Here is a 22,150-nt window from a genome sequence, read left to right on the forward strand (position 1 = left end):
TGGGTAGAGCACCTGCTACGGGTGTTCAGTTTCCTTTCGCGATACCGTTCCTGCACAGACAAGGACACACTGCACCAGGAAGGCCACTCGTGTGGAGTCAAGGTCTCCAGCAGGAGGCACCCTCGTCGCGCCACATCCTAGATCCCAGCCAGCTGCCCCAGCCCAGCATCCCGCCACTCGAACAATCAACCACACGATTCGCCGGCAGCGGACTGTCCACTGAAGTTCCTCGGCACCGCCCCGCCGCCTCAGGGCTCCTCTGATTGGACGTGGCTGCATCCGGCGAGCCAATGGCTCGGCGGCGGCGGCAGGTTCCCGGAAGTGGCGGCCAGGCGAGGAAAACCTCAGCTTCCGCAGGCGGCGTGGGGTCGGGTCCGCGGGGCTGTGCTGGCGCTATGAGTTCCTTCAAGGGGCAGATGGCCGAGTACCCAACCATCTCCATAGACCGCTTTGACAGGGAGAACCTGAAAGCCCGCGCCTACTTCCTGTCCCACTGCCACAAGGGTGAGTGAGCGTGGCGCGCCGCCCGCCCAGGGGACGCAGGCTGACTGTGTTCTGGCCGCGCGGGGAAGCCGCCCGGGATGCTCGGGGGAGCTCGAGCAGCGGAGTGCAGGCTCCGGGAGGCCGGGGCCCAGACCAGCAGATGGACCTTGTCCCAGCCTGGCTCTTCGGCCTCTCTGAGGCTTTATTTCTTCATCTGTACGACGGGACGGAACCGAAACTTGGGCAGCCCCCCACCCTCCGGGCCCGTTTGACCAGGGATAATACTTGGGTTCTTTTGGTAGCTCTCCTAGCAGCGAAGAGTCAGAAGTCAGCGAGGATTCTTTCTTACTTCTTCCTTTACATCTTCGCTTCCATGTTATAAAGAAAACAAGTTTCAGAAGAAATCCCGCCCTACCCGCCCCCCAGTATTTATTATCAAGCAAGCGCCCGCACACACACTCAGACCTCGCGTCTGAAAGCTCTTGTAGTGCAAGCTCCCCCTCCTTTGAGGTGTTCTGCCCGCCTCCAATATAAAAATTTCGTTTAAGGGGAAGCAACCAGAACACTAAGATTTCACAGCTGCACACGGTAGGTGATCCCTAATTATTAGGGATTAGGCCCTAGTGATAAGGCCTGGAGGTTAGAGACTCCACGTGAGGCGGGAGAGTCTCTAAAACGTTCTAACCGATCTCCAGAGCTGGAGGAGCCCTCATTTTGCAACCGTTGGCCGTGTGTGTATCACCTAGTATGCCTGCGTTCGCGCTTTTGGGAAGTGCCTCTGCTTTCTTGCTCTAGTCTACGAATTTTCTCTCATCAATGCGAAAATCTGAATTTCGTCTCTTGATTTGTCAAATAGCACTGTGAGCCTTTTTGAGGGTCTTTCTACTTATCTCCAGAATAACATTTTTGGTTTTGGTGCGTTTTTCTTTGTGAATCCCCTGCTGGGTGGTGATACCTCTGTTTCACCTTTTGTCTTGAGCGTTACTGGAGTTTCTGAACTCAGAATGTGCTTAGCCATGATTGACGTGTGGCGCAGGGGCTCGCCCTTGATGTCTACGAGTAGCGAGTTTGGAGAAGGAATCCCTCTAACGGAATCTGAAATCGTGATCATCTGTTTGTACGTTAAGCAAAAAACTGACTCCCTGTTATTGAGCAGTTTATAATCACTGTTTCTGTTCTCTAATGACACGTGAGTCTGTTTACTCAGCCTGAAAATAATCTCATCAAGGGAAGAACTCAGCTTCTGCTTTTCGAAATTTCCCACACTGCTTACTGGTAGTTTTTAACCTTTTTCAGAAACAGATTTCTTTGATATGCTGTGGACTGAATTGTGCTGCCCCACCCCCTTCAGGTGTTGAAGCTGAAACCCCCATGTGACTATTTGGTGACTAGGTTTTTAGGAGGCAGTTAAAATTTAAATGAGCTGGATCCTAACTCATTAGGATTGATGGCCTTATGAAAAGAGGAATAGAGATTGCACCCTGTCCACACACTCTGAAGGGCCATCTGCAAGCCAGGAGGGGAAGTCTCACCAGAAACCAACCCTGGCTCCTTGAGCTTGGAATTTAGCCTCCAGAACTGTAAGTTTTATGGTTTAAGCCACCTTGTCTGTGGTATTTTGTGTCATTCTGAACAGACTGATACAGGATATCTGACAAAATCTGTGGCCTCTTTTGGTAGAAAAAAAATCACATTTTGATAGAACGTCTCATTCCATGGCCCACTCAGTCCTGCTTATGGACCATCTGAAACCCAGCCCTATGCTCAGGGCAGGCTTTGCTAAGCATCAGTAAGGTCTGGAGGTCAAGAGGGGACCTGTGGCCTGATAGAGTAGCCCAGGGTTGGAGAAGACCCCATTAGGGGACAATTTCCAATGACTTAATTTGGTTCGAGAAAGCAAAAGGGCTCCGGAAAGGAGACTCTGGGTGCAGTCCTTGCAGCACCAAATAAACTGGCCCAGGTTCTCTTGCTGGCAGCCTTGGAGGGGTCTGCGGTGGTCCAGGGCTGGTCCTGGGCTGGTCCTGGGCTGTCTTGATTAAAGCAGCCACAGAGGGCTGCCTGCTGATTTAGTTTGGGAGTATGGAACTGAGTCTTGATTCAGCCTCTATTTTGCCGTGGCACAAATTCTTTGGAAATCCCAACCAATGCCACCAGAGGCCCTAAAAGCCTGGACTAGGAGTGATCTGAGGGGATTCACCCACCGAGGGGACAGGCACAAGTCCAGTCAAGGTCTACTGTGGGGGGTGTGGTGACTGCATTGTTTTCTCTGGAGTTAAGGATCAGCACAGGTGATTGTGTTGAGGACTCTGTGTGTGTGTGTGTGTGTGTGTGTGTGTGTGTTTGGGTGGTAATTTGAATAATTAGGGTTTGTTGATTCACCTAAACTGAGAAGGTGTGGTCATTGCTATCTAGTCCTTCCCATGCTGGAGATTCAGAATGTATTAGAATGACTATGTTTAAAGGCTGTCTTTCTGTATGTGTTGCTTTGGAGGGCTGCGAAGCAGACCTGTGTGGATAGAAATGCCGCATCTTTCTACCCAGCAGTCACAGCAGGCTGAGAAGAGAATGAAACTCTTCTCATGCTGACCTAAGCCTAAACAAGGTCCAGATGGACTCACCTCAGTGCCTGGGACTGGATGGGTCACATAAAGTGGGCACAAAGGATGGTTGGATTAAAATGAAGGAAGAACATGAAAGAAAGTGCTGGAAGCAGTTCTGAAGTGAGTCTGGTCACTCATTCTTCTGTGGCTACTCAGAGTGATTTAGAATCTGTCCTAAGATGGAGGGGATTGTTCTTGTAAATGATGGCCAGAGATGGTCAGCTTGCAGTGGTTCTTGCCCTGTTTGCAGCGGTATTTGCCACCTGCAGAAGAGTCAGTAGCCCACACGAATCAGTTCTCTTATAAAGGTGAACCTCTTGGGGCACCTGGGGGCTCAGTTGCTTGAACGTCCAACTCTTGGTCTTGGCTCAGGTCATGATCTCGGGGTCATGGGATCCAGCCCAGTGTGGGGCTCCCTGCTCAGTGGGGAGTCCGCTTCAAGATTCTCTCCTCCCACACGGATGCAAAAATTCTCACCAAAATACTAGCCAATAGGATCCAATAGTACATTAAAAGGATTATTCACCACGACCAAGTGGGATTTATTCCAGGGCTGCAAGGTTGGTTCAACATCCGCAAATCAATCAGTGTGATACAATACATTAATGAAAGAACAAGAATCATATGATACTCTCAATAGATGCCGAAAAAGCATTTGACAAAGTACAGCATCCTTTCTTGATCAAAACTCTTCACACTGTAGGGTTAGAAGGCACATACCTCAATATCATCAAAGCCATCTATGAAAAACCTACAGTGAATATCATTCTCAAAGGGGAAAAACTGAGAGCTTTTCCCCTAAAGTCAGGAACGCGGCAGGGCTGTCCATTATTACCACTGCTATTCAACATAGTACTAGAAGTCCTAAGCTTGGCAATCAGGCAATAAAAATAAATAAAAGGCATCCAAATCAACAAAGAAGAAGTCAAACTCTCACTCTTTGCAAGTAATATGATACTTTATGTGGAAAACCCAAAAGACTCCACTCCAAAACTGCTAGAACTCATACGGGAATTCAGTAAAGTGTCAGGATATAAAATCAATGCACATAAATCAGTTGCATTTCTATATACCAACAGCAAGTCATAGGAAAGAGAAATTAAAGAGTCAATCCCATTTACAATTGCACCCAAAACCATAAGATACCTAGGAATAAACCTAACCAAAGAGGCAAGGAATCTGTACTCAGAAAACTATAAAGTACTCATGAAAGAAATTGAGGAAGACACAAACAAAATGGAAAAATGTTCCATGCTTATGGATTGGAAGAACAAATATTGTGAAAATGTCTATGCTACCTAAAGCAATTTACACATTTAATGCAATCCTTATCAAAATACCATCAATTTTTTTTCAAAGAAATGGAACAAATAATCCTAAAATTTGTATGGAACCAGAAATGACCCCAAGTAGCCAGAGGAATGTTGAAAAAGAAACCCAAAGTTGGCAGCATCACAATTCCAGACTTCAAGCTCTGTTACAAAGCTGTCATCATCAAGACAGTATGGTACTGGCACAAAAACAGACACATAGATCAATGGAACAGAATAGAAAGCCCAGAAATGGACCCTTAACTCTGTGGTCAACTAATCTTTGACAAAGCAGGAAAGAATGTCCAATGGAAAAAAGACAGTCTCTTTAACAAATAGTGTTGGGAAAGACAGCCACATGCAGAAGAATAAAACTGTACCATTTCCTTACACCACACACAAAAATAGACTCAAAATGGACGAAAGACCTCAGCTTGAGACAGGAATCCATCAAAATCCTTTAGAACACAGGTAGCAACCTCTTTGACCTCCGCTGCAGCAATTTCTTCCTAGAAACATCGCCAAAGGCAAGGGAAGCAAAGGCAAAAATGAACTATTGGGACTTCATCAAGGTCAAAAACTTTTGCATAGCAGAGGAAACAGTCAACAAACCAAAAGACAACTGATAGAATGGGCGAAGATATTTGCAAACAACCTATCAGATAAAGGGCTACTATCCAAACTCTGTAAAGAACTTTTCAAACTCAACACCCAAAGAACAAATAATCCAATCAAGAAATGGGCAGAAGACATGAACAACATTTCTGCAAAGAAGACATCAGATGGACAACAGACACATGAAAAATGTGTTCAAAAAATTAATAAGTCTGGAAATGACAGATGTTGGTGAGGATGCGGAGAAAGGGGAGCCCTCCTACACTGTTGGTGGGAATGCAAGCTGGTGCAACCACTCTGGAAAACAGCATGGAGGTTCCTCATAAGGTTGAATATAGAGCTACCCTACAACCCAGCAATCGGACCACTGGGTATTTACCCTAAAGATACAAATGTAGTGATCTGAAGGGGCATGTGCACCCAAATGTTTATAGCAGCAATGTCCACAATAGCCAAACTGTGGAAAGAACCTAGATATCCATCAACAGATGAATGGATAAAGAAGCTGTGGTATATATATGCAATGGAATACCATGCAGGCATCAGAAAACCAAAATCTTCCCATTTGCAACGTTGTGGATGGAATTAGAGGTTATTATGCTGAGTGAATTAAGTCAATCTGAGAAAGACAGTTATCATATGATCTCTCTAATATAAGGAATTTGAGGTGCAGGGCAGGAGGTCGTGAGGGGTAGGGAGGGGATAAAATGAAACAAGATGGGATCGGGAGGGAGACAAACTATAACAGACTCTTAATCTCATGAAACAAAATGAGGCTTGCTGGAGTGGAGCTGGGTGAGAGGGATAGGGTGGCTGGGTTATGGATATTGGGGAGGGTATGTGCTATGGTGAGTGCTGTGAAATATGTAAGCCTGATGATTCACAGACATGTACCCCTGGGGAAATAATACATTATATGTTAAAAAATATATGTAGTAACCACACTCCAGGTTTAAAAAAAAGATTCTCTCCTCCCCCCGCCCTCCCACTCACACGTGAGTGTGTGTGCTCGCTCTCTCAAATAAAAGAAATCTTTAAAAAAAAAAAAAAGTGAACCTCTCATATATTTTCTCTTAAAAGAAAGCTCGAAAAGAACAGACACCTTGCTTGGCCTAAGGAATCCTCTAAAAAAAAAAAAAATGTGCTTATAATTTTTGATTCTTTTGTTTTTAGATCACATGAAAGGATTAAGAGCCCCTACCTTGAAAAGAAGGCTGGAGTGCAGGTAATTTATTTTCCTCCTTATTTGTGTGTTTTTTAAGTAAACATTTTAATTGAGCTGTGACTGCTACACAGGGAAGTACATACATCGTAAGGGGACACAGTCAGATGAGCTTTTGTAGGTGAGCACATCTATGAAGCTTCCACCCAGATGGAGAAATAGAATAGGGCCCGTGTCCCAGAACAGAGCCCCATCACTCCTCCCAGTCAGTCCTTGTCTCAAAGGCATCATGTATTCTGACTTTTTGTCATCATGGTTTAATCTTGGCTGGTTGTGAGCTTTGTAGAATCATACTGAATAGACACTTCTAGTTGTTTCCTTTCACTCGACATTCTAATTGTACGATTCATCATGCTGTTGGGGGTAGCAGTAGTGTGTTCCCTTTCATTTCTCCCTGTGTGTGTAGTTCTGTTGCGAAGACAGTCATAATGTTTTTGGATCTTCAAGCTAAAGTACTGCGTTCTTTTCCTACAGTCCGCTCTGCCTAAATGTCAATTCCAAATCCCTAAGCTATGTATTGGAAAGAGCCCTGTTGACTCTTTAACTTCTGACCCAGTGGATGCCAGTCTTCTCTGCAAAGTGCTATCACGGGTCTGTGTTCGTGATGATCGGTAGCCTGTATTCACTGAGTGCTTATGTAAATGCCAGCCCTATGTGTTGTTTAGTTTGGCGGTTTCTTTGAGAGCCTGTGACAAGTCAGGCTCTGTGCTGGACATTGAGGCTATACTAGTAACAACACAGATGAAAATCCCTGTCTTCTTGGAGCCAACATCCTCATTAGATCCTCTTGGTAACTTTTGAATAGATACCATTATTATTTCTATTTTGCAGATGAGGAAACTGAGGAACCAGAGAGGTTAAATTAGTTGCCCAAGGTCACACAGCCAGTAAGTGGCAGGACCAGGATTTCAACCAGGTCTGTCTGATTTTTGAGCCCGTATATTAGTTATCTATTGCTGCGTAACAAATTAGCCCCAAACTTAGTGACTTTAACCCACTAATCATATGTTCTCTTTCTCAGTTTCTGTGGGTTGGGAATGCTGACAGAGCACAGTCGGGGGTGCTGGTTTCTCCCTGGCTGGGTGTCCTAGGGGGACTGCCATTATCTGGGGCCCATCATTCAGTGTTTGACACCAAGGCTGAGAGGAATCAGGCAGCTGGGGCTTTTGGGCAACTCTGTCCCTGGAAAACTCTTCAGCATGGTGATTTCAAGGTAGCCGAACTTCTTAAATGGAGACTTGGGGCTTAAAAAGTGTATGTCCCAAGGGAGAGCTAGCAGGGAACCATGTAGCCTCCACAGTCCTGAGACCTCCTTCTGTCACGTTCTGTTGGTTGAGGCAGTCACAAAGACAGGCTGAAGTTGGGGGGGGTGGTTAAAATAGACCCCTCTGTCAGCAGAGGGATTTCCTTATCCATCTGTAAACAGAGCATGTGTGGTTGGGAATATATTAGTGTGGCCATCTTTGGAAAATACGGTCCATCACAGACTGTGTTCTTAACTCTAAGCCTTGTTTTTGAATTTAAAAATTTGAAAGCATCCCCACCCTTTTCCCTTCTTGAGAGGTAGCTTCATGTGGCGGAATCGTTCCAGACATTCCTGATCAGGTACAAACATATATCTTTAAACTCAGAGTGATGGGGGACCCCCTTTTGAGGAAGTCAGAGGGCACAGTATATTCTCTTCTTTTGCTTCTTCCCTGTTGTTCCTCTGCACTCTTTTTTTTTTTTTTTTTTAATTTAATTTAAATTTTAAGGTGGGGCTCCTGGGTGGTGCAGTCTGTTAAGTGTCTGGCTCTTGATTTCAGCTCATGCCATGATCCCAGGGTCGTGATCCCACCGTTGTGGGATCAAGACCCCTTGTGGGCTCCACGCTCAGTGGGGAGTCGGCTTGAGATTCTCTCCCTCTCATTCACTCTTCCCTTTTCTCTTTCTCTCAAAATAAATTTTTTTCTCTCAAAATAAAATAAATAAATACATCTTTAAAAATAAATTTATTTTTAAGTAATCTCTGCTCCAAATGTGGGGTTCTAACTTACAGCCCCAAGATCCAGAGTCGCACACTCGTACCGACTGAGCTGGCCAGGTGCCCCCTCTCCCACTTCTGTCTTGATGGGACCTAGATGGTTACAGGTGGTGGCATGTGGGGAACTGTTCCGACACTTCTTGAGCCAGCTCAGTGTCTGAATGATTTGAGATAACTAATATGTGATGAAATGTATTTTTCTGGTCACCCAGATGGCTCGCTATGGATTATACTGACCCAGCTTTTCTAAATTTCTTCTTTCAGCTTGAAGGTTTGCTTATACTGTTCGCCTGTTACTAAAGAGTTGTTGTTAACTAGCCCGAAGTACAGATTTTGGGAGAAACGAATCGTAAGTTTTATTTTTTTATGATACTAATTCTTTACCTCAAGGGGAAATATTTTTCGAGGCCGATTAAACAAAGCATTGGGATTATTCAAAGCCCAGTTAGTCCTACACTGTATTTATCCACATTAATTACAGTATTGATGTTTAGTCTTTGTAATTCCTCAGTTTAGAAGAGGCCAACATTTTGTTGTTGCAGATTTGTATTTCTTGTCCATCAGTGGCTTGATCTCAGGTCTTAGTTTTGTTGGTTTAATTTCATTAACTCTTGCTAAATTGCATTTTAATTAGCAATAATCACACCTCGGATAAACCTCATTGGCTACAATACTGCCACTGTGTAAAGCTGCTAAGTTGCATTTTAATACTGCAGAGTGTGAAATGTTTAACACAACTGATAAATCCTATTACTTAGGTCATGACATAGTTTAGGAAAAATGAACACATCTTATGGGTTACGATAAAGGGATAACAACTGGAATAAAAATAGAGTGGACAACTTTGAATCTGACAGAATAAAATGGATCTGTCCAATGGAAAGCATATAGTGAAGGGAGAAACAAAGGAATGGTATATGGAAAATGTAAGATGCTAGGAAAAGTCCTATTATAACAGTAATTACTAGTTAATTTTCTAACTAATGATTTTCTCAGTTTAGGTTAAGGGAAAAAAAAGGAAAGTTCCAATAGTCTTAGTCTACAAGAGGTTTAGATTAAACAAAAGGATAAATGCAAGTTGAAATGGAGTTAAAAAAACAAAAAAAGGGAAAGGTATATTAAATAATTAGAAGCTAAAAAATCCAGAGTGGCAGTTTTTTTTGTCATACAAAATAGAATCGAAGGTAAAAAGAGATCTTGTTCCCAAGAGGATGTTATTTATTGTCAGAAGGAGCAATGGATCAAGAAGATTTGAACTTAACATGCAATTGACAAACATGCAATTGACAAACTGGATAAAGTCCTCACTGATCCCCCAGTGCTTGATCAGAGAAAGAGAAGCGCTGGGGAAATACAGTTAGGGTGCACTCTGTGGTTTAAACCTTAAGTCATTGTGGGATCTGGCAGAGAAGGCCGAACAAGTGTCACGGTCTGTTTGATGTTTACCTGCTGCTGGCTTTCAGCTCTCACATCCTCTTTCCACTTCTGCCCCACATTTGGGCAGGCTGATTTAAAAAAAAAAAAAAAAGCCTTGGGGCCCCTGGGTGGTTCAGTCAGTTAAGCATCTGCCTTTGGCTAAGGTCATGGTCGCAGGGTTTGGGATCAAGTCCTGCATCCGGCTCCCTGTCAGGAGGGAGACTGCTTCTCCCTCTCCCTCTGCCTGCCGCACCCTCCTCCTCTTTCTCTGTCAAATAAATTAAAAAATTATTAAAAAATAAATTAAAAAAAAAAAAAAGCCCACCCCCAACCTTGGCACTGACGTGAAGTTCGAACCATGGGAGCCCACGCACACCCCCCAACCACAATAAAAACCAGGGCCACTCACTGCTCCTGTCTCTGGGGTGTGGGGAAGAGCCACTTCCTCCCAGCTGGGGCACTGCTCTACTCTCTGCAGAACCTCCCACAGTGTGGGAAAAACAGTGTTTTCACACCCTGTTGGTGCACGTGTGGCACATTCCGGCTCGACCTCTGACCGTAATTGGGGTGAGGTCCATCCCCACTCCACAGAGTGGCCCAACACTAAGGCTGTAACCTCGGCCTGGTATTAGGCCTGAGGTTGCCATGGACCTGCAGGTCAGCGGCAGGAAGCCGAGTGGAGAGAGAAGTGGAGAAGGGCAGAGGTGGGCTGGAACCCACAGGGAAGCCTGGAACCCCTGTCTCGCACTCTCTCCACCCTGGCTAGTGCTGCAGCCCCCTGGTGCTACTGAGTGCCACACTCCTGGCCCAGGCCTTTGAGAAGCTGAAGGTGGGGTCACGGCAGTCCTGTCCTGTCTGCCAGCTGAGCCAGCAGGTGCTCGTACTGGAGCTGGTAGATCTTCTGGCTGCCGGTTCACTTTGGCCTTCCAGATCTCACACAGCGGTTTCCTGTGGCCAGTGCCAACCTGGAGGTATGTGTGGAGGGGACCTCTGGGACAGTTGCAGTGCAGCAAAGTCAGTGGAGTATGAGGCCACCTCTCAGTCTAAGAGCAGCTAGGACACTCAGTGCTTGTAGCTCTAGCGCTTCACACACCACTCACAGAAACTGAAAGAGGGGGGCACCCGGGAGGTGCAGTCAGTTAAGCATCCGCCTTCGGCTCAGGTCATGATCCTGGGGTTCTGGGATCGATCCCCACGTCAGGCTCCCTGCTTAGTGGGGAATCTGCTTCTGTCATTCTCCCTGCTTGTGCTCTCTCTGTCTCTCTCAAATAAATTAAAAAAAAAAAAAAAAAAACTGAAAGAGGAAGGAAGCAGGAAATAAGATAGATTTGAAGGGCTTGATTAATAAATGTGAACTAATAGCAATCGGAGGCACCCAAAGGGAAAGCAAGATCTTTGGTATATAGGAAACATTTATAATTGACCATGTGCTGTGTCACAAAAGTAGGACATCGTACTGGTCTGTTCTCTGAGTACAATGCGGTGTTGCTGAAATCCTAAATAAAAGGAGAGCTAAAATCATCCCACACATGGGAACTGAAATACTAAGCAACCTTTAGGTTAAAGAGGAAATTGTAAAGAAAAGCATGTAATACTTAGAATTGATGGACAGTGAGAACACGACATGTCAAAATATGTGTAACACAGCTAAATTAGCGCTTGGAGGGAAATTGACAGCATTGAGTACATTTCTTAGAAAACAAAGACCAGAATTACATGGAAATGGTCTTCAACTCAGTACGAAGGGAAAGGAGCAACAAAGCAAATCTAAGGATATGGGAAAGAAGGAAATAATTAAGGCAAAAGGACAAGTTATCAATACAGAGACCAACAACTACCACAGAAAATAAAAGGCAAGATTAACGAAAGTAAAAGCTCATCTTCAGAGGAACAGAAATAGATTTCTGCCAAGATTAAAAAAAGATGCAGGGGCGCATGGGTGAGATGGGTGGCTCAGTTGGTTGAGCAGCTGCCTTCAGCTCAGGTCATGATCCTGGAGTCCCAGGATCGAGTCCTGCATCGGGCTCCCTGCTAAGCGGGGGTTTGGCTTCTCCCTCTGCCCCTCCCCCTGCTCATGCTCTGTCTCTTTCTCTCAGTCTCCCTCTCAAATGAATAAATAAAATCTTTAAAAAAAAAGATGCATATAGGGCACCTGGGTGGCTCAGTGGGTTAAGCCTCTGCCTTTGGCTCAGGTCATGATCTCAGGGTCTTGGGATCGAGTCCTGCATCGGGCTCTCTGCTCAGCAGGGAGCCTGCTTCCTTCTCTCTCTCTCTTTCTGCCTGTCTACTTGTGATCTCTCTTTCTGTCAAAAAAAAAAAAAGATGCATATAAAAATACAGAATGATAAAAGGAAAGTATTAATAGTAGCAATGCATTTTTGAAAAGTAATGATAGTATATTTGATAATTTAGGCAAAGTGGATACCTGGCTAAGGAGGAAAATACCAAATTGAGGCAAGAAAACTAGAAAACTTGAATAAGTAAACATTGAAGAAATTAAAACAACTTACAAAGATCTCTTCTTCAATAAGCCCCAGGTCCAGATGGTTTTATAGGTGCATTTTGCCAAATGTTCAAAGGACAAATAATCCCCATACTGGATGAGTTTTTGTGGGATATAGTAAAGAGAGAAGCTGCTCGACCTTGTTGGCAGAATTGATAATGATAGTGCAAGGAGGAGAGAAGCCATTTCATGTATGACCACGTGAACAGCCTGATTAAGCTAACTGAATCTCAGAGTAGCAAAAAAGTGCGTTGTGAACACAGTCCAGTGTGTTTACTCTGGAATGCAAGAATACATATATTTTTAAGATTTTATTTATTTATTTGAGAGAGAGAGTACGAGTTGGGCCCTGTGGGGGTGCAGAGAGAAGCAAACTCTCCACTGAGCAGAGAGCTGGACACAGAGCTCAATCCTAGGACCGGGAGATCATGACCTGAGCCGAAGGCAGACGCTTAACCAACTAAACCGCCCAGGCGCCCCCAGAATGCAAGGATATTTTTAACACCTGAATCTCAGTTACTTTAAGTTTTAGGATATCTGTGGACTGAAAAGATGAATTGTGTGCACTGATTCATCAACTACCTACTGAATGCCCCTCATGCAAGTTGCTGTCATAGTAAAATGGGCCAGGCCACCTGGGAGCCCCTTGAGGCAGCCTGAATCTGAACAAGGCCAGCACCTCGTGGACAGATCCAGGCTGCGTTCTGCAGCGAGAAGCCTAAGCATGCAGAGCATGTGGCCATGTGTGTTACCGAGGCTCAAGTTCAGAGGGAGCAGGCAGTGGGAAGATAGGGACGGGGAGTGACGGGAGAAGAATTGAATTCATGGAAATAGAATTGCTGTGTCAAAGGATATGTAAGTTTAGGAGGCATTTAACCAACGTTGCCACATCAGCCACAGGAAAGGCACTATGTTAGCTCTATCCTGTCTTCAAGCTGTTAAAACATTTAGTATTGCGGAGTCCGAAATTACGACTCAGAGAGTCCTAGTAACTTCTAAGTCTTTTTTTGTGTGTGTGTTGGAGATGGCAGAGCCATGTAAATCCATGAAAAACTGAAAACACTGAGTATGATAGTACATATGATCTCTTATTTTAATAGATATCCATTGAAATAGAAACTCCTACCCAGATACCTTTAGTTGATGAAGCATCAGGCGAGGTAAGTAAATACTAAATATAATTTTAAAAAATTATTATTTAATAACCTGATTGTTCTTCTCTGTGATTTTGAGTGCTGCTCTTACCATAAAAGTTATAGTAATTGGATGACTTTGTAGGGGGAAAATATATATGTATATATTTGTGTTGTATTTCTTTTCTACATGGTAGTCTATGAGGTAGACTTTGACTTCTGTGTGAATTGCTCTTTTTTAGTATATTACCTACTAATGATGAGAACTCCAGCTGTTAATATTACTGCATGATGTCATTGTCACTTTAATTACATTTATTACGATATTCAGGATATAATATGGTGCTTAGTGCTTTTGTAGCAAATACATGTGTTTGTGATTTTCTTATTTTCTGAATCATTTCTTATGGAAGAAACAGTGTCCACGTGGATCCAGTATATTTTTTGTCCTTAAATTTAGAAGCAGGTACTTTTGCGTTGTGAATGTTTAATAATAAGCAAGATTATGGACCTACCTTTTATTTATTTATTTTTCTACCTCAAATTCTTCCTAGGGCCAGAAGTATTTTCCTACTGTCTGGGAAATCTAGGTAGGATTAGTTCTACGGCCGGGTTATAACCTGCCCTTCCGAAACGTTGAACTCCGAAGGGTGTCCGTCATCTCTCCAGGATCAGGCAGGGGCTGACTTCGTCTCTCCTCTCTGGAGAAGATCAGCCTGTGAAGTAGTCCTCACCAAATTGTTCAGCAAGGGAGGGCTTCAGGACTGGTTGGGGCGGGTTAAAAAGGAGGGGAAAAGGACAGCCTGAAGGTTCCCAGATGCTGTGCTGACCTCAGTTAGAGAGCTCTCGACTCCCCCGATTGCCTCGCTGTCTTGCCACTTATGTTGGCGAAAGACTAGAGCTCCTGCTGTTGACTGGAGTCTGGCGGTCCCACTCTGGTCCTGGGTTTATTCTCATGCACCATAGCTTTGTGTGTTGTGTCTCCAGAACTAACCATGGGACCTTGCTCTAATAGGGCCATCGGAATGAATGACCTTAGACTCCTGGGAGGAATTGCCATTCTCACGTAGTGAGCCAGTGTGTCCTAATACCGGGACAGTACTTGTAGAATGGTGATTTGGGGCCAGACGACAGCAGGCTTTTTTTTTTTTTTTAATTTAATAATAGCTTTATTGAGATATCATTCATATACTGTACAGTTCTCTCCATTTAAAATGTATAATTCAGTGGCTTTTCATATATTCATAGAGTTGTGTATTTACCACCACAGTTCTTTTTCGAATATTTTCATCACCCACAAAGAAACCGTGTACCCATTAGCAATCATTCCCTACTTCTCCCTCCCCCAGCCCATGGCAACCACTACTCTAGTCTGCAGGATTGGCCTGTTCCAGACATCTCCTATCAATGGAATCGTACTGGACGTGGTCTTTTATGACTCACTTCTTTCACTTTGCATAATGGTGTCAAGGTTTATCCATGTCGTAGTATGATGTGAGGATTTCATCTCTTGCCGTGGCCCAAATAACATTCCACTGTATGGGCAGATCACGTCCTATTCATGTGCTCATCAATTGAGCGACATTTAGGCTTCTTCTACTTGCTGGCTAGTATGAGCAGTGCCACTGTGGACATGCATGCCCAGGTTTTCATGTGGTTGTCCGTTTTCATTTCTCTTGTGTGTAGCTCAGAGTCGAATTGCTGGGTTACACTGTAGCTGCGTTTAACTGTCATTCTGTGGGCAAGGATTTCACGCGTCTCCAGGATTTGGTGCATGAGGAAATGAGGAGAGGCATACCACATTCTTGAGAAGTACCTGAATCTGTTCGATTAAGGAGAGCTGGGTCCTCATGATAACTTCTATTATTATTATTTTTTCTTTATTTTCTTTTTAGAAGGAAGAGGTTGTTGTGACTCTCTTACCAGCTGGTCATTGTCCAGGATCAGTTATGTAAGGGGGCTCATCTCTTTTGCCATTTTCTTACACATAGATATATATCGCGTTTGTAGAAATAAATGTTTAGGGTCTAAAAAATAATATGTGTGGGGAGATTACTTCTTGAATATGTAGATGGGAGATTACTTCTTGAATACGTAGATGGTAATTTCTTTAATCTTTGTTTCCAAATTGAACTTGGGGAATTGAGGTGAAGATCAAGTTGGAAATGTGGCTTTCTTACAATGGAAGTCTTCAATGGCCATTTCTCTGTTGACTTTGAATTTTCCTGTCCCATGGATTTTTCTCTCCATGAGTAGTGAAGAGTGCTAACACATTTCAGGGGATGTCTGTTGGAAATGCAGTAGTACAGTCCATAATGTTTTCTAACCGCTCCCCCCCCCCCCCCCCCCTGAGAAAAGGTGGCGGCTGAATGCCTGGTATGATGTAGAGCTATTAAAATCCCACTAATACCGTATTGTAGGTGGCTATGTTTGGCAGGAAACGTTTGCTATGGGTTTAGTGTGTTTTTGCTTTATGAGAATGTTGTATGAGACTTAGAAGTCACCAAGATCTATTTCCTTCTCAGGTTTTTATTTCAGGGCAATAATGGAACAGTCTTGTACACGGGAGATTTCAGATTGGCAAAGGGAGAAGCTGCTAGAATGGAGCTTCTGCACTCTGGGGGCAGGTACTGGACTTTATGTAATTCCTCTTTCTTTCTTTCTTTCTTTCTTTCAGAGAGAGAGAGTGTGCATGAGCAGGGAAATGGGGAAAGGGCAGAGGGAGAGAGAAGGAGAGAATTCCAAACAGACTCCACACCCAGCACAGAGCCCAACACGGGGCTCCATCTCATGACCCTGAGATTATGACCTGAGCGGAAATCAGAAGTCAGGTATTTAACTGACTGAGACCCCCAGGTGCCCCAGACTTCATGTAATTCTTGAATGGGGGACTGAATCATCTAAAAAGTTTTACTGCTCCTTTCTTCCCAAATATAAGCCTTTGTTTCAATTGAAATCGAAGTTTGTTATATTCGTGACTGTAAAGCAAAATTTTCTTCTTGGAATGGGGTGATGGTGACATTCTGTATGTTGATTGGGGGCAGTAGTTACGTGAATTTGTCAAAATTCACTGAACCATCTTTACAAAATCTGTGTAATTTATTGTGTGGAAATCATTTCCCAAAAAAGTTGATTTAACAAAAAATTTCCAAAAATTCAATAGAACACCCTCTAAGATTACTGAGAATTTAAACTTTACGTATATTTTATTTAACATTAGATGGTTGACACCAATTGTTATTGTGTTTTTGTTTTTTTTTTTCCCTAGAGTGAAAGACATCCAGAGTGTATACTTGGATACTACTTTCTGTGATCCAAAATTTTATCAGATTCCTAGTCGAGTAAGTCTCCCCGGAGAAGTGGGCATGGTAACTGGGGTGTGGCTGTCTATTTCTAGTAGGAAGTTTCTAGAATAACATGTCAGATCATAATCGTCCCATAATTAATTCGCATTAATAACATGATTGTTGGGAGTGCAAAGGGTGAGTGATGTTCTTAAAAGTGTTAAATGCCTTTTAAAATTCCTGCCCAGGAGGAGTGTCTGAGTGGAATAGTAGAGCTGGTTCGAGGCTGGATCTCTCGGAGTCCGTACCATGTCGTGTGGCTTAACTGCAAAGCAGCTTATGGGTACGAGTACCTGTTCACCAACCTAAGTGAAGAATTTGGAGTCCAGGTACGGTGATGGCTCTTGCTTTTCTGTTGCTCCTTCCATCCTTCCAGCCTCTCCTTTCCTCCCCATCCCTGCCCCCCAAAAACCAACCGCAGTAGCAGAGGGAAGCAGCCCAGGAAAAGGCGTGGGTTGGGGGCTTGGGTAGCTCAGTCGGTTAAGCGTCTGCCTTCAGCTCAGGTCTGGATCTCAGGATCCTAGGATCGAGCCCCACATCGGGCTCTCTGCTCAGTGGGGAGCCTGCTTCTCCCTCTCCTTCCACCTCACTCCTTGCTTTTGCACTCTTTCTCTCTTGGATCAAATAAATAAGTAAAATCTTTAAAAAACAAAACAAAACAAAAAACAAACAAAAAAAGGGCATGTGTGACGGGGGTTGGCAGCCCCTGTGGAGTGAGAGGTCATCTCCGTTTGTTCATGTCCTCACGGGAGGAGCCAACTGCGGCCCTGTGGCTGGGAATGGCTGTGGCGAAATGTCCCGTAGGGGAAGTATTTTTTTTCAAGTATTTTTTATGACTGGGGGGTCATAAAATAGATGTAGTGATCTGAGTGTATTGCTTGTAATCCGAGTAATTATCATTTTGTGACCGCTCGCATAGAGAATGAGACACGTGCATTTACATACGTGTATACGTATGTGCACTGGGTTGCGCTGGGAAACCTATTTCTTACTGCGGGTCCTGGTCCCGCAGTGTGTGTGGAAACCGCTGTCCTAGAGCTCAGAAGCTTCAGGGCAGGCTGGGAGGGAGTTTTATTTCACCCGTCCCTTCCTCAGGGCTCCGTGCTGGGCTCTTGGACGGAGCGGCCGAGCCTGGGGCTCCTGCTCTTGTCCCCTGAGAGAAGACAGAGTTCTGGCAATGACCCTGAATAAAACAGTGTTGGGGCGAGTTAGACATTTAAGTTCCACTCTGTTTTGTACCTTTTTTTTTTTTTTAAGATTTTTAAAATTTATTTATTTGACAGAGAGAGATCACAAGTAGGCAGAGAGGCAGGCAAGAGAGAGAGGAGGAAGCAGGCTCCCCACTGAGCAGAGAGCCCGGTGCGGGGCTCGATCCCAGGACCCTGGGATCATGACCTGAGCCGAAGGCAGAGGCTTTAACCCACTGAGCCACCCAGGCGCCCCTGTTTTGTACCTTTTAACATTGATCCCCCATCCAGCAAACTTGTGCCAAGTCAGTGTCATTCAGTAAAATGAAAAAGATCTAGCTTTTCTGCATATGAAATTAAAAAAATTCTTCCCCCCTCCCTTTGTAAGCCTTGACTCCCTCTGTCCTCCTTTCCTTAATTTTTTCCTTCCTTGGGTCCCTCTGTCAAAATACATTGGTATAAAGTTGTGAATTCTCCTTTTTGAGAAGGATTTGCTTTCATTCTGAGATTGTCATTCCTGGTTTTTTTGGTGTTAAAATGGCCTTTTAAATTAAAATCACAGTGATAATAGGTTACGTACACACACACACACACACACACACACACACACACACACACATCTCTATTATCTGCTTTTTCCCTCCTGTCCTCTTGGTGAAGTACAAAGGTAGCAGCTGCTTATCAGTCCCAAATTCCCGTTGTAAATACTCGCATGTGTGTGAAATCTGGGAAGGCCTTGCAGGAAGGAACCTTGGGCTGAGGAGGGCTGGGGTTGGGGGAGAGCAGCCTTGGGGGTTGACCCTGTGACCTCAGAGTCCCCCTGGCATGAGCCCTCTCTCAGGCCCTTGAATCCCTTTGCGGGGAATACAAACAATTTCAGATCAGGAATTTAAAAAGGGACAACAGGGAGGTTTTTGACTAAGGGACCTCAGAGATGATCTCTGGCAACTTTTTCAGGCTTCTTTATTTTTGTTGAGGATAAAACTTTCTGTATCTCTGTACACCTTAAAATTTACCCCTTTTTATTTTCTTAGAGAGTCCAGAAAAGCAAATTTGTTGTTACTCCTTACTAGTCATTAGTAAACAGAATGAATGGAATAAGGCACAGGATAAAGAAGCAGTTATGTTGGATTCTTTTTATTCTTGTCTTGGTATTAATTACCACAGCGATTTGACATTATTCTAATCTGTTAATCAGATTTCAAAATGAGAGAGAATACTTCTTTTTTTTTTTTTTTAAAGATTTATTTATTTGAAATGGACAGAAATCACAAGTAGGCAGAGAGGCAGGCAGAGAGAGTGAGGGAGAAGCAGACTCCCCGCTGAGCAGAGAGCCCTATGCAGGCCTCAATCCCAGGACCCTGAGATCATGACCTGAGCCGAAGGCAGAGGCCTAACCCACTGAGCCACCCAGGCACCCGAGAGTGAATACTTCTTATTTGTGCTATTTCACAGTCCCAGTATCAGTTTAGGTACATGTTACTTACTTTGAAGAAGAGAGTCTTTTAAAACGGATACACTGGTTAAACAATTTAAAATGTATCAGCCTTAAAATTTTAAAAGTGGGGGTGCCTGGGTGGCTCAGTGGGTTAAGCCTCTGCCTTTGGCTCCGGTCATGATCCCAGGGTCCTGGGATCGAGCCCCGCATTGGGCTTTCTGCTCACCAGGGAACCTGCTTCCTCCTCTCTCTGCTTACTTGTGATCTCTGTCAAATAAATAAATAAAATCTTTAAAAAAAAATTTTTTTTTAAAGTGGCTAAGCTTCCCCCCACAACCTCCGCATCTGTCCTTCCCCTTTTAATCCCATAAAGGGGTGTGTTGTAAGGGGGGGCGGTCTGGGTCTCTGCTTCCTCCTCCAGCTGTGTTCCCCCTAAAACTGCCCTTAACTCATATGGCATGTTGGGGGTGTGTCTCCACAAGTCAGTGATTCTTGGTTACTCACTGCAGTATACCCAGTATTTAGAATAAAACTTGACCTGTAGCAGGTGCACAATAAATATGAATTGAATGACTCTTGGCAGATTGAAGGACAGTAGAGTTGACCCTTGAACAACATGGGTTTGAACCACATGGGTCCATTTATTTATTTATTTATTAAAGATTTTATTTATTTGTCAGAGAGAGAGGGAGAGAGAGTGAGCGAGCACAGGCAGACAGAGTGGCAGGCAGAGGCAGAGGGAGAAGCAGCTTCCCCGCCGAGCAAGGAGCCTGATGTGGGACTCGATCCCAGGACGCTGGGATCATGACCTGAGCCGAAGGCAGCCGCTTAACCAACTGAGCCATCCAGGCGTCCCACACATGGGTCCATTTATATGTGGATTTTCTTTGATAAATACAGTATTGTATCATATATAGTACTGTGTGGTGACAGATAGTGGCCACACTTGTGAGCACAGCATAACCTAGGGAGTTACAGTGTTGTCCAATCACTGTGTTGTACACCTGAAACTAATGTAACTTCGTGGGTCAACTGTACTTCAGTAAAAAAAGAAAAACAGCGCATACTCTAAGTGTATTTTCTCTTATGATTTTCTGAGTAGCATTTTTTTAGTTTGCTTCATTGTAAGAATACAGTATGTGATACATAACAGAATGTGTGTCAGTTGACTGTTTATGGTATTGGTAAGGGGGCTATTAGCTTTTAAATTCTTGGGGAGTAGAAGGTCATGGGGATTTTTGACTGTGTGGGGGTTGGCGTCCCAACCCCTGTGTTGTTCGGGGTCCATTGTATTAGCACGATTCAACGAGGTTCTCACCAACTGAGTCTCCAGAATGTTTTAGTGCCACCACCTATCGGCACTAATGCTGACTGGTGGGAATATGGTTTCTGTCCTTTGCCTCCTGACATCCCGGCATATTACCAGTGTGCACTGAAATAGCTACTTAACTAGGTTTTTGTTTTGTTTTAAAGCTTTTATTTGGGGAGCAGCACATGCAGACTTGGTGCTGAGGGGGAGCCCGACATGGGGCTCGATCCTAGGTGCCCCTCCAAAAACCAAGTTTTAAGAAAGAAGAAACTTCACTAACTGGATGATTTGCCTCGCAGCATCACCCTTGAACAGTTTTGTTTTTTTTTTTAAGTAGGAAATACAATTCAGATAATATGCTTGTATGTCTTATTTTGCTCAGGTTCACGTGAACAAACTAGACATGTTTAGAAACATGCCGGACATTCTTCATCATCTCACAACAGACCGCAGCACTCAGATCCATGCCTGTCGCCATCCAAAGGTGCGGAGTAAATTGCTTTTCTGATTGTGGGTGTGATGCATGGAAAACAGAATTTTAGGTTCGGAAGGAAGCTCTGAAATCCCATATTCTAGGCCCTTCAGTTTACAGATGTGGAAACCGAGGCTGAGAGCCTCCGGTGTTACCCCAGGCCACACAGCTAGACGTCACTGTGTTCCATTGCCATAGATGACATGGCAGTAAACAGACACGGATCCCCTTCGTTTTTTAATGAAATAAATCCATGTGCATTTGATACATGTTTATTTGTAATGAATTACATGATGAGTAATGTATTTATAATGAGATTAGTAATATGTTAGAGCTTATAACTTAATGTTTACAATCCATTGTTACTTATATTTGAGATTCATGACCTATGTGCACGTTCATAAATTATTTTTCTTCTACTCATTTTAGATAAATACTTAGATATAACTTCGCTTCATCTTTTGAAATGTTCTTAGGTGTTGCTGGTCCGTTTCAGATGAGTGTTTTTTTAGTGTTTTCTAACTCATTTGTAATTCATTTGCGAAGGCCACCATAGAACTCCCCTCACTTATTAAATGCCCTTCTGTTATTAAAGGTCAGGTATTAAATTTTGCATTTGCCCTTAACTTTTTTTTTTCCCTCTCAATTTATATAGTCAGTTGGCATCACTAATCCTAAATCAGGATCTTCAGAGGTGGGGGTGTGCATGGCCATGATTTTCCTCTAAATTTTTAAAATATCTGAACATTCAAATGCTGAGTGATTTTTATTTTAGTTAACACTGCTTTTATTTAGTGAGTCTGTCATTGTGGTAGTAATATTTGCTCCATTGCCAAAATCCCTAAAGTATACTTGCTCAGCCCTAAATAAAGGATAATTTAAAAACAAAACAAAACACCAACAACAAATTCTTATCTATAACATGGAATATTCTACTTGTAGGAGAACTACAAGGTAAGAAGTTATCTTGATGATTGGTAAGCTGCATATCATAACCAGAGTCATGGATTTATTTCATCCTTTTGTGGGTGTCTCAACACACACACACACACACACACACACACACACACACACACACACACACAGCCTCACTGA

The 22,150-nt window shown here is 43.7% G+C and overlaps 1 protein-coding gene across 2 annotated transcripts in view; it reads left to right on the top strand.

The window, feature by feature from the left end:
• Positions 1-337: 337 nt before the first annotated feature.
• The window catches only part of LOC111155594 (DNA cross-link repair 1C), a 42,692-nt gene continuing 20,879 nt past the window's right edge, over positions 338-22,150 (top strand). Inside the window, exons 1-9 of one of the 2 annotated variants that reach the window (XM_022515848.1) lie at positions 338-504; positions 6,182-6,233; positions 8,518-8,602; positions 13,273-13,332; positions 15,201-15,256; positions 15,831-15,932; positions 16,574-16,646; positions 16,838-16,978; positions 20,966-21,067. In XM_022515848.1, the coding sequence (XP_022371556.1) occupies positions 396-504; positions 6,182-6,233; positions 8,518-8,602; positions 13,273-13,332; positions 15,201-15,256; positions 15,831-15,932; positions 16,574-16,646; positions 16,838-16,978; positions 20,966-21,067 (780 nt within the window). In that variant the 5' untranslated portion in view covers positions 338-395. Of the gene's footprint in view, positions 505-6,181; positions 6,234-7,097; positions 7,147-8,517; positions 8,603-13,272; positions 13,333-15,200; positions 15,257-15,830; positions 15,933-16,573; positions 16,647-16,837; positions 16,979-20,965; positions 21,068-22,150 lie in introns of those variants that run through there. The other variant, XM_022515849.1, reaches the window with a different exon arrangement.

The sequence above is a fragment of the Enhydra lutris genome, unplaced genomic scaffold (assembly GCF_002288905.1).
Source record: "Enhydra lutris kenyoni isolate GAN:26980312 unplaced genomic scaffold, ASM228890v2 scaffoldscaffold42, whole genome shotgun sequence".
Classification (NCBI taxonomy): Eukaryota; Metazoa; Chordata; class Mammalia; order Carnivora; family Mustelidae; genus Enhydra; species Enhydra lutris.